The sequence below is a fragment of the Cavia porcellus genome, unplaced genomic scaffold (genome assembly GCF_034190915.1).
Source record: "Cavia porcellus strain 051 isolate PalLab524CR breed Dunkin Hartley unplaced genomic scaffold, mCavPor4.1 scaffold_19, whole genome shotgun sequence".
NCBI classification, from domain to species: Eukaryota; Metazoa; Chordata; class Mammalia; order Rodentia; family Caviidae; genus Cavia; species Cavia porcellus.
In genome coordinates, this window is record NW_026947502.1 from 6,147,568 (window position 1) to 6,160,295 (window position 12,728).

The 12,728-nt window shown below is 45.2% G+C and overlaps 1 protein-coding gene across 6 annotated transcripts in view; it reads right to left on the reverse strand.

Annotated features, from left to right (window-relative positions):
* Positions 1-12,728, reverse strand: part of Cdkl3 (cyclin dependent kinase like 3) — a 113,877-nt gene that overhangs the window by 90,643 nt on the left and 10,506 nt on the right. For 4 of the 6 annotated variants that reach the window (XM_063230652.1, XM_063230654.1, XM_063230651.1 and 1 more), the window contains exons 4-5: positions 11,345-11,374; positions 9,855-10,033 (exon numbers count right to left, since the gene is read on the reverse strand). In XM_063230652.1, the coding sequence (XP_063086722.1) occupies positions 9,855-10,033; positions 11,345-11,374 (209 nt within the window). The remainder of the gene's footprint in view (positions 1-9,854; positions 10,034-11,344; positions 11,375-12,728) is intronic. The other 2 variants (XM_063230653.1, XM_063230656.1) reach the window with 1 other exon arrangement.

Here is a 12,728-nt window from a genome sequence, read left to right on the forward strand (position 1 = left end):
TCTCTGACCTACTTTCCCTGATTTCCTACCTTTCCTCACTTCAGAAAGGTCTTGGCCCTCCCAGAGGTGGGCACAGGGAGACGCTTCACAGAAGGGTGGAGAAGGAGCTGAACCAACAGGCCTTGATGATTTCTTCCACTCAGCTGTTTACTATTAAAACATCCCCTTTAGTCTCTCTTTAGGGCTGGGGATTTAGCTCAGCAGCATAAGTGCCTGCCCAGCAAGCACCAGGTCATGAGTTGATCCCCCGTACCACAAAAAAAAAAAAGTCCCCACTTCCCATTGTGCTTTTCACCAATTGTACTTAGCTTTCATCAGATTTAGCAGGAAAACACTTTAGTTTTGTTTTGTGGGTCTTCATTTCTAAAGGCTTCCATGTCATGTAAAGTTTTTAAAAATAAATTTGTTAGCTGGGCATGGTGGCACTTGGGAGGCTGAGGCAGGAGGATCACTGTGAGTGTGAGGCCAGCCTGGGCTACAAAGTGAGTTGAAAGCCCCCCCAAATGCATACTGAGATCTTGTCTCAAAAAGACAAAAAAAAAAATTGTCTTGATTTTCTCTTGCTAAACTGTCTTTTATTTCAGGAAAGTGGACATGACCCTTTTGAAGTAGGGAAAAAGCAGTGACCTACTGTCTCTACTGTTGGGAGCCGCGGCCGAGCCCGGTCGCCTTACTTGGCGGACGTGAGGCCTGTAGGAAAGAGCAAAGCCTGAGCTAGATTACCCCTCCCATCGAGTGTGCTAAGATGGCGCTTATCTCCTGCTTCCTGCTTGGTAAACAACCCGCCCTGTAAGATCTCCTGCTTCCTGCTTGGTAAACAACCCGCCCTGTAAGATCTCCTGCTTGGTATCTCCTGCTTCACAACCCGCCCTGTATAGTCTGCCTAGCAACAACTGATGTTAGCCAATCAGCCCGCATCGCGCGCTTTGAACTGATTGGCCACTGTAACCCTATAAAAGTGAGTGCCTCTCCCGCCACAGAAAAAGAAGCAGAAGAAGCACGCAAGGAGCCGCAGAGAGCGGACCGGTAGAGGCTTCAGGACAGACTGTAGGAAGAAGCACGCAAGGAGCCGCGGAGAGCGGACCAGTAGAGGCTTCGGGACAGACTGTAGGGAGAAGCACGCAAGGAGCCGCGGGGAGCGGACCAACAGAGGCTTCGGCCGGGAGGATTCCCGGGGCAGGCTGTACGGAGAAGGAAAATAAAAGAAAAGGTTGTCCACTGCCAGACTTTGTTGTGTGTCCTTCCTGCCGGCCGGGAGTGACACCGACATCTGGTGGCCCGTACGGGGACTGATCACCCCCAAGACGTGGCAGTGGACAACGCTCCAACGCAGAGCTGCAAGACAGGTGAGTAGAGGATAAACCTGGGCCCTGGGTGGCGCGCACCTACAGGGTTTGTAGACTCCTCTCAGGCTCACGCGTAAGTGGCGGATTCCTTGGGCCTCACGCGGTGAGTAACATATTAAAAAATGGGAAACATGCTAGGTAGCGGCACTAAGAGTGAGGGTGGTTGCGGGGAAAGCTCTCAAGAGCTTACAAAAGTACGCAGGGTATTTGAGCAGGCCCAGTCAGGGAGCTCCCGAGAGGGGTCCGTCAAGGGGAACAAAGATGCTAAGGAGGAGGACGGGGCTCAAGCCTCGGAGTCGTCTGACTCCGAGGACGAGGGAAGGTTGAATGGTGAGGAGGCCAAAGAGACCAGCTGTCAGGGGCCTAAGTCGCTTGATGGGGAGACGCAAGGCTCTTTCGCTGCGTTGCACCGCAAATTGCGCTCCGCTCAGCTAGGCTTACGAAAAACCAGAGAGCTTCTGAGCGCCCCCTGGCAGGGGAGGGAGACAGAACCTTCTGCTCCGCCCTGGAACTCGTTCCCGGAAGCGGTCCCTCGCCGCGAGGCCACCGCATGGGAACTCCCCCCTCTTCCGTCAGTACAGGAAATAACGCACAGGCCGCCATTTTCTGTTCAGCCACGGCCGCCATCTTACGATGCTCCGCCACCGGCGGGACGTTATTTCCACAGACAGCTGTGGCGTGGGGGTCGTGTGTCTAATGAAGACCACCCGTTCCCAGGGATAGATAGCGGCCCCTATGGGATATATCCTGTACAGATGGCCATGGCTCAGGGACGTAATGTGTGGGAACCCTTTGAAATAAAGCAGATTAGAGAACTTAAAAATGCAGTTACAACCTTTGGGCCGACTGCGCCTTACACCATTGCCATGCTGGAGAACCTGTCTTCTGGGCCCCTTACCCCCGCGGACTGGACTCAGCTGGCAAAGGCGTGTCTGCCCTCGGGTAGTTACCTGGATTGGCGAGCCTGGTACGCCGAGTTCGCTGCCGAACAGGCGGAAAGAAACGCTAACCGAGGGAACCGGGGATGGAATAGAGACATGCTTATGGGGGAAGGCCAACACGCTGATGATCAGACTCAGTTCCCTGGTGCAGTTTATGAGCAGATCAATACCATTGGGCTTCGCGCCTGGAAGCAGGTGAGTGGTGCCGGAACGGCATCCTTGTGCCTTTCTAAAATAGTCCAGGGCACAACAGAGCCATTCGTTGATTTTGTGGCTCGGATGCAAGATGCCGCCGATAAGATCTTTTCCGATAGGGAAGTGGCTCAACCGCTGGTTAGGCAGTTGATTTTCGAACAATGCACAAAGGAATGTAAGGCAGCAATAGCCCCACATAAGAATAAGGATCTTAACGCCTGGATCAGAATATGCAGAGAAATAGGGGGGCCGCTTTCTAATTCGGGAGTTGCAGCTCTTCTGGCTGCGGCAGTGCAACAAAGGGGACCTCGCGGGCCTAGAGAGGAACATAAAGCCAAGGGGTGCTTCAGCTGCGGGGACCCAGGACACATTAAACGCAACTGCCCAAATAGTGCAGACGCCAAGCCTCGCCTTAAAAATGAAGGATCGTATAACGTCTGTGGGCGATGCAGAAAGGGTCCACATAAGGCAGAGGATTGCAGGTCAGTTTATGACGCTCAGGGAAATCGTATTTGTGGCCGAGATGTTAACGAGCCAAAAAACGGCCAGAGGGGGCCCTCCTCGCCGGCGGGCCCCCACCCCCGAGACAGGACAACACAGGGTGGCAGCCTTCCACAAGGGCTACCCCTGGGTCAGCAGGCGTGGACCTCTGTGTCGCCTCCAGACTCATATTGACGCCCGATATGGGTGTTCAGGTGGTTGAGACCACCTTTAAGGGGCCGCTGCCTAAAGACACGGTTGGCTTGGTAATTGGAAGGTCCTCTACAGCCCTCCGGGGTCTTACGGTGATCCCTGGGGTCATAGACTCAGATTATACAGGCAATGTTAAAATTATGGTCCAAACTCTTGTAGGTACTATGGTAATCAGTGAAGGGGGACAGGATAGCACAGCTCCTGCTGCTCCCCAGCCTCCATAAGAGGTTCCAGTACTCCACATGACTCTTCACAAGAGGCCCATGCTTTTGCTTAAGATCAATGGCAGACAGTTAAAACATGGTATCCCATACAATCCCCAAGGTCAAGGAATCATTGAGAGGGCTCATAGAAGCCTCAAAGAAATTTTACAAAAACAAAAAGGGGGAGTAGGCCAAGGCCTGGCCCCAAAGGCATGATTATCCATGGCACTATTCACACACAATTTTTTAAATTTAAATAATGATAATTGCTCCCCAGCTATGGAGCACTGCAACCCTTCCCCCAACCATAAAGGGTGGGTTAAATGGAAAGATGTCCTAACAGGACAATGGATGGGCCCGGATCCGGTAATCAGCTGGAGCCGAGGCGCGGTTTGTGTTTTCCCACAGGAACCGGGACGAGAACCACTGTGGGTACCGGAGAGACTGACACGGGCAACAAAGCCCTCGACTGAAGATCAGACCTGCCCTACCGGAGATCCATCACAGACCAACCAACAAGATGAATAGAAATAGCGGTAGCCCAAAATGGACAAAAAGATCCTCAGGCATATGCATGGCTCGCTCGCCTAGCCTACGACCGAGTCTAGGGGCGGTGAGCTTCCCACACTCCTCCTCTAAAAAATTATGACATAGCTGGGTAGGAGAGTCAATGACGGGTAAGAGCGTACTCCCCCGGTGCGACTCAACCTAAGCCAGGCCCTACCCCATCCTGCACGTAAGCCGCTGGACTGTTAGATGCTGCCCAGGTCTAAATTTCTCTCCGAGGGGATTTCTTTACGGAGAGGAAATGAGTGCAAGCTTGTGTGCATCCAGGTTCCGTCCAGTTTGTGCCTGGCCCTAGAAAAAGGACGAGGGCCTCAGGGCCTTGGCAGACCATGGGACGGCCGACCAGGGTCTAAGCCAAGGACCTACGGTGGGCCTACGCATAGGGCATAAGCCTCTTCACCCAGTCCAGGAAGGGCTACGATGCGCACATTCATAAAAAATAAAAAAGGGGGAGATGTTGGGAGCCGCGGCCGAGCCCGGTCGCCTTACTTGGCGGACGTGAGGCCTGTAGGAAAGAGCAAAGCCTGAGCTAGATTACCCCTCCCATCGAGTGTGCTAAGATGGCGCTTATCTCCTGCTTCCTGCTTGGTAAACAACCCGCCCTGTAAGATCTCCTGCTTCCTGCTTGGTAAACAACCCGCCCTGTAAGATCTCCTGCTTGGTATCTCCTGCTTCACAACCCGCCCTGTATAGTCTGCCTAGCAACAACTGATGTTAGCCAATCAGCCCGCATCGCGCGCTTTGAACTGATTGGCCACTGTAACCCTATAAAAGTGAGTGCCTCTCCCGCCACAAAAAAAGAAGCAGAAGAAGCACGCAAGGAGCCACAGAGAGCGGACCGGTAGAGGCTTCAGGACAGACTGTAGGAAGAAGCACGCAAGGAGCCGCGGAGAGCGGACCAGTAGAGGCTTCGGGACAGACTGTAGGGAGAAGCACGCAAGGAGCCGCGGGGAGCGGACCAACAGAGGCTTCGGCCGGGAGGATTCCCGGGGCAGGCTGTACGGAGAAGGAAAATAAAAGAAAAGGTTGTTCACTGCCAGACTTTGTTGTGTGTCCTTCCTGCCGGCCGGGAGTGACACCGACACTCTACCACTGCAATGCAATCAAACCCCTTAAATGTGTTTGTCCATGACAGTCCATGACAGCACTGAAGACTGAACCCAGGGCTTTACGCATGCTGGGCAAGCACTTTACCACTAAGCTACACCTCCAGTCTCCTTTTTAAACGCTTAATTGGGTAAGTGCCTACCTGGTAAGTGCAAAATCATGAGTTCGATCCCTGGTACCAAAAAAAAAAAAAAAAATTAAACCTTAATTGGTAGCTTTTGGAGGTCATCTTTTGGAGTTACAGTAAGTCCCTGAGTTATGAACATTTGAGTCACAAACTTTCACAGATACAGACAGACCTTGCATTTGAGCCAGGCACGGTGGCACATGTCTTATAATCCCAGCACGTGGGGGATTGAGGCAGGAGGATGGTTGCAAATTCCAGACCAGCCTGGGCTCCAAAGTGAACTCAAGGCCAGTCTGAACTGCATAGCGAGACCCTGTCTCAGTAAGACTAAAAAGTAAAATAAAAAATGATTTTAAAAAAGGGTTGGGGACAGAGCTCAGTGGTAAGCACTTGCCTACCACGTGAGGGACTTTGGGGGCTCTGTCCCTAGCACTCCAAAAAAAAAAAAAAAAAAAGGTAAGAGGGAGAACAGACAGACATTCATGGGTGTGAACACACTGCCTAGGCCGCCCATAGCTTGCCAGGTACCTCTGTAGCCATGCTGTCGTGTGCTCACTGTGCAGTGTGACGGTGCACAGCACTACAGGCTCAGGCAGAGCCCAGCCTGGCAGCAACAGGAAAGGCAGGGAGATGCGGAGGGTGCTGCTAGCAGGGGCAGAGCAATGCATGCTGTATATCTGTGTCAAAGCTAGAAGGGACCCGCTTTGCTGGACTCAGTGAACAAAGCCGACTTACAAATGTTCCCTTGAACATTGAAATTCACTTATAAGTCATGGGGCTTACTGTAACTCATCTTAAAAATTGATAAGTTAATTATTTATCCAGGTTTTTTCTTTATGAACTCTATTAGTGGGTATCTAAAGGAGGGAAAACATCCCTCCATAAAAGTATTCCTTTTTATTTTTTATTTACTTATTTTAATTTTTTGAGGTAGGGTCTCACTACCTAGTTCAAGCAATCTTGAATCTATTAGGCCCAGGCTGACTTCAAAATCATGATCTTCCTGCCTCAGCCTCCTGAGTACTGAGATTGCAGGTATGTGTCACCACATCTGGCTTGTAAAAAACAAATTTTAAGTAATAAATTAAAAAGAGAAAATAAAGTTAAAATGCTACCACTCTGCAAATAAATGGATGGATCTAATCATTTTTTAAAAATGGATGCTAAAAATCACAACAAGAAATTCACATATTATGGGCCTCCTGATCAAAGAAGAAATAATGCCCATAGTCTTGCCAAGTGATTGAGCCTCATACAATATGGGTCCAGCTTTCGATTTGCAGGAAATATATAAAAGATAGAGAACTTTAGTTGTTGCTTACTCCATTATGACTAAAAAGTTCACCAAAGCAAATGGTCTTGATTCAACAGATAAGCTTAAGATATACAAGCAGATAGAGAAAATGTAATCTCCCATTTGGCTGGTGGGAAGACAATAGTGATGCAAACACTTTGGAAAACAGTCTGTAAGTTCTTCAAAAGATTAAGCATATAGTTACCATATAGGTCCAGGGATATAGCTCAGTGGCACAAGTGCCTGCCTGGCAAGCACAGGGCTATGATTTTGATTCCTGGTACATAATAATAATAATAATTATTACCATATAGACCATAATTCTAACTCTAGGTACAGTATATACCCAAAAGATACAACAACATATGTGAAGAAAACATGCACAAATGTTCATTGTAGCATTATTCTCAATTACAAAGAAATAAAAAAAGCCAAATGTTTGTCAACTGATGAATGCCTAAAAAATGTAGTATATTCATGCATGGAATGAAAGAAATGAAGTATGACATGTTGCCATGAATGGACGAATCTTGCTAAATGAAAGAAAACAGCCCCAAAGCACCACATATTGTATAATTTCATTTACATGGAGCATTCAGACTCTGCACCTTCACAGAGAAAAAGACAAATAGATGGTTAGCTAGGCTTGGAAGGACTGGGAAGAAATGGAGAGAGCTGCTAGTGGGTGCAAGCTTCTTTCCAGGTTGATAATATATGCGCTAAAACCATGGTGGTAATGTCACACAGCTCTGCAAATACACTAAAAACCACCAAATTTTACACTTTAAACCAGTGACTCTTTGGTATATGAATCATAACTCAAAAAGTTATCACAAAATAAAACTAGATTAAAAAAATGGGCTGGGCATGGGGCACATGCCTGTAATCCCAGCACTCAGGAGACAGGCAGGAGGATTGCCGCGAGTTCAAGGCCAGCCTGAGCTACACAGTGAGCTCAAGGTCAGCTAGAATCCATAGCAAACCTCATTTTAAGAAATACTTGATATGGGGCTGGGGATTTAGCTCAGCGGCATAAGCACCTGCCTTGCAAGTGTGTGGTCATGAGTTCGATCCCTGGTACCGATAAAAAGAAAAAGATAAAAAAAGAAAAGAAAAGTCAGTATGGAGCTGTGTGTGGTGGTCCTCAGCGTAGTCCCAGCACTTGTGAGGCTGAGTACCCCTGTGAGTCTGAGACCAGTCTGGGCTACATAAGTGAGTCCAAGGACAGCCTGAGCTGCACAGCAGTTCAAAACCACCCCCCAAAAGTCAGCATCCTGGTTACCTATGGCATAAAGGACAGAGCACACACAAAGGGTTTTTGGGAGTGGTTGGCGAAGTTCCATTTTTTAATTTGGTGGAGCTATACATTTGTTATATGAGGATTTCCATCATTTTATTTCTCACAATAAAAAAGTTTTTAGAAAAGACTCACTAGGGGGCTGGGGATTTAGCTCAGCGGCATAAGTACCAGCTTTGCAAGCAGGCGGTCGTGAGTTCGATCCCCGGTACCGGTAAAAATGAAAAAAAATGAAAAAAAATGAAAAGACTCACTAGCAAATTTGTTCCAAACACAATGTGAATGTACAGAATCCAAAGCAAAGCATTAAATCTGGCTACGTAGAATACAAGAGATGATGCCTGTGCTCAAGGAACTTATCTTTTAGCAAAAGGTTGGGGGGAGAGAAGAGGTAGAGGGGTTGACCTAGAAAGAGATGGAGAGAACGCTTGAGCTAAAGGAAGAACTAGGCCATGTTAAATATTAGGCCAGGAGCAATCCCAGTACTCTGGGAGGCTGAGGCAGGAGGATCAAAAGGTCAAAATCCAGCCTGAGCAACTCAGGGAGATCCTGTCTCAAAATAAAAAGAGGTAAGAAAGTAGCTCACTGCAAAGGACCTGGATTCAATCCCCAGTACCACAAAAAAAGAAAAAACCTAACTGGCACAAAATTTACAAATAATAAATGAGAGGGTCTAGAAGAGGATATAGGCTTTGAACTGTAAGTATGAAACAAAGGCAAATTGGAACACAGATTTTTATGGAGATTGTATTATGTCCACAAGCAAAAAGGATGTAGCATTTACAGAGCTCCAAACGTGTATTCACCGTTCACTGTATTTCAATCCTATCAGCATATCATTTAACTCTCACAACAAGCCTATGACAGGGGTCCTACTGCTCCTCCACTGGACAGAAGGCACAGAGATGAACCGTGTAGCTGAGAAGCACTCTGGGCATGGACTGTAAACTCAGCCCCCAGCAGTCAGAAGCCTGCTCCTGCCACTATCATCGGCTGTGTGATGATGTCAAGCAACTGCTTTAGCTCTCTGTGCCTCCGTGTCCCGTTATTTGAGAGGGGAAGGTGGGGAAGGTGAGCTCAATGACAGAGCACTCTGCATCGCAAGGCCCTGAGTTCAATCTGAAGCACAGTAACATAAAAAGAGAATACTACCAGTACCTTCATCGTAGGGCTGTTGTGAAGATTAAATGACTTACTGCCTATAAAACATTTAGAACAGTTTCCAGCAGAATGCACTCATTAATATTAGATATTACTATAATGACAGAATAATATCTTCCAGGAAAAGCACACAAGAATTGTCCCCCATTTGTATTAAACTGTACATCTTTATGCTCTTTGGGACTGATTATTTGTATTTTAGATTGCCATTTTACATTGGTCTGCTCCCTTTTGAGGCATCTGGTGCACAACAATATAAAAATTATTGTTTGCCAGTCTTTGCAAAGAGGCTGTCATTTTTCCAAGAAACAGGGAACTTGGCAGATCTTATTACAACTCTGGCAGGAGTTAAATGATTCTAAAATCTTTGCAAAAAGTAGAGGCTTGTGGCAGGAGGATTGTTGCCAAGTTCGAGACCAGCCTGAGCTACAAAGTGAGCCTAAGGCCAGCTTGAACTGCATAGCAAGGCTCTCTCTCAAAAAGACAAAAACAAAACACTAAAAATAAAGCAGAGGCTGAAGTGAGCGCGGTGGCTCATGCCTATCATCCTGATGCTTGGGAGGCTGAGGCAAGAGAATTACTACAAGTTCAAGGCCAGCCTGGGCTATAAAAGTGAATTCAAGCCAGCCTGAACTGCAGAGTGAGACCCTGCCTCAAAAAAAAAAAAAATGCTAGACAGAGGGGCAGCTCTGCTAATGGCCTGGCAAGCATGAACACATCCCGAAGAGCCCTGCACAGGTCTCCAGCCACCCAGGGGAAGCACACCAGCAGCAGCTGGTGGTACAGGTGTAAGATCTTCTTGCTCCTTTGGGGGTGTCGCTCTTCTTAGCCCCAGTCCTGACACAGAGGGCAGAGCATGTCAGTAGTAAGGAAAAAAAGAGATGCTTGGCAGAGGTGGGCAGGTTCCCCAAATATATACATACTTTCCGTAAGAAGTATCTTTTAACACTAGTTCTGGAGCTCTGTACCAGCGTGTGGCCACATAATCTGTGTAAATGTCACCAGGAGCTGCTAGAGTTCGTGCAAAACCAAAATCACAGAGCTTGGCGATTCCTGATTGGGACACTAAAATATTCTCAGGTTTTATATCTCGATGAATAACCTACAAAGTAAACAGAAAATGAAATATATTAAAACAAAGTTGCTTTATCTGGGGAATCTCTTCAAAATGAGAGAGAAAATCTAGCTAGTTAAGACAGTAAAACTATGTAAAAATAGTTATATATTTTTAATTATTTCTCCATCCAGCACTTCCAAGTGAAATGAAGCCAAGACAAACAATACTATAAAGGTAAATCACATTCAAAAGATGGGAAGCAGCCATGCTTGGTGGCACAGTTCTGTAATTGCAGCACTTGGGAGGCTGAGGCAGAAGGATCACCATAAGTCTGTGGCAAACCTGGGCTACATAGTGAGTTCAAGATCAGCCTGAACTATATAGTGAGACCCTGTCCCTAAAACAAAAAATAATGGAATATCCATCAACTGGTATATGATAAATAAAATGAACCATTAGCTATACAACAGAGTATTACTCAGCAAGTAAACAATACATGCAACAACAAAGATAAACTTCAGAATCATTATGCTAAGTTTAAAAAGCCATATGTAAAAGGCTACATATTGTATGATTCCATTTATAAGCACACATCTGTAATCCCAGCACTCAGGAGGGTTGAGGCAGGAGGACTGTTGTGAGTTCAAGACCAGCCTGGGCTGCAAAGTGAGCTCAAAGACAGCCTAAACTGCATAGTGAGACCCTGTCTCAAAAGGAAAGAAAGAAAGAAACAGACAAACAAACAAAGAAAGGTTTAGGAGAGGTGTAATTATGGACAGAAAGCAAATTACCGACTGTCTAGAACCGGGGAAGATACTGGGACTGAGTTCAATGAAGCCTCAGAAATCTTTTTGAACTGATGAGAATGTTCTATAACCAGATGTGCTAATAGTTGCAGAACTCTGCAAATGAACTTAAGTCTGTTTACTCATTTAGTAGCTGACTACTAAGCCAAACTGATTTGAAAAAAACACAGGCTTAACAAAACTAGTTCAGGAAAGTAACAAACAGCAACAATCCCTAAGAAATGAAAAATTAACCTCTAGAGCGGCCAAATTATTGAAAATGTCCTGTTTTCAACTAAAATGTATGAGGTATGCAAAGAAATAAGTATGACCCATAAACATGAAATGAAGTACTCAAAAGAAATTTTTCCAGAAGAAGCTGATATTGAACTAAGCAGTCTTTAAATCAACTAATTTAAATATATTCAAAGAACAAAGGAGCCAAAAGAACTACCAAAAAGTAAGAACACAATGTTCAAATAAATAGTATTAGTAAAGAGAAATTATTACAAAAAAACTAAATAGAAAATGACAGGGGCTGGGGATTTAGCTCAGTGGTGCAAGTTCCTACCTTGCAAGTACGAAGCTGTGAGTTCAATCCCTGGCACAAAAAAAAAAAAAAGAAAAAGAAAATCACACTATAGAGAAAGCAAAATGGGAGGAAATATTTATAAAATCATGTACATGATAAGCAGCTAGTAACCAAAATACATAAAATGCAACTCAATGATACAATGAATTCAAACCTGTACAACCTCCAGCAGTCACAGAGCCTCAATTCTAAACCAAAAACCTCAAATTTAAAAATGGGCATTAGAACTGAAGAGAAATTGCTCAAAAGATATAAAATATACATTTGTTTATTCTGGATATTTCACTTAGATGGAAAAATATGTGGTCTTTTATGTCTGGCTTTTTTTTTTTATTTAACATGTTTTCAAGATTCATTCATGTTAGGCCGGGGACGTAGTTCAATGACATAGTACCTGCCTTGGAAGCACAAGGTCCTGAATTTGATTCTCAGTACCAAAAAAAAAAAAAAAAAGAAAAAGATTCCTTCACGTTATGGCCTGTATCAGTACTTTCATTTTGTGGCCTGATAAACTCCACTGAATGGACACATCTCATTCGTTTTTCCACTCATGGCTAAAACACAGTTGGTTCACTTCAATTTCTTGACTCTTACTAATAAAGCTTCTAGCACTAATGTGTGAACATGTTTTTAATTCTTTCAGATCTATATGTAGGAGTGAAATTACTGGGTCATGAAGTCATTCATATGGTAATGGTTTATTTTTTCCCCGTCTCTTTAGACAGGGTCTCACTATGCAGTTCAGGCTGGCCTTGAATTCACTTTGTAGCCTTCCAAGTGCCACCATCCCCAGCTACTACATTTTTAGCTCCTACATTTAGGTCTTTCAGGCAATTTAGGTTAATGTCTGTAGATTAGTATGAACTTTCAAATTTGAATTCAAACGATACTACTGAATTGTGAGTTTAAGCAGAGTTTGACTTTTCTTTACTTCGTAGCTGAAGAGTACTCAGCCACAGCACAACATGAAACTCCACATTGTGATGTGATATAAAATACCGCTATGCCATGCAGTCCCATATCCTTGAATTTAAATGCCCTCTAGAATAGAGTTCAACGTGCCTAATAAACTCTTGCTTTAGTCAAGTAACAAATTTATGTGCTCCTTCTTCTGTTTTTGTTTTTGTTTTTGTTTTTTTTTGTTTTTAAAAGGAGCAGGCCTGTAATGCTGGCATTCTGGGAGACTAAGGCAGGAGATGATATATTCAAGCTCAATCTGGGCAGTTTAATGAGTTAGACCTATCTCAATATAAAAAATAAAAAGAGCTGAAGACATAGCAGTGTGAAAGCCCTGGGTTCAATTTGCAATACAAACAAAAAACTAAGAAAACAAAACCAAACATCAAAAAGGAAGAGAATTCAA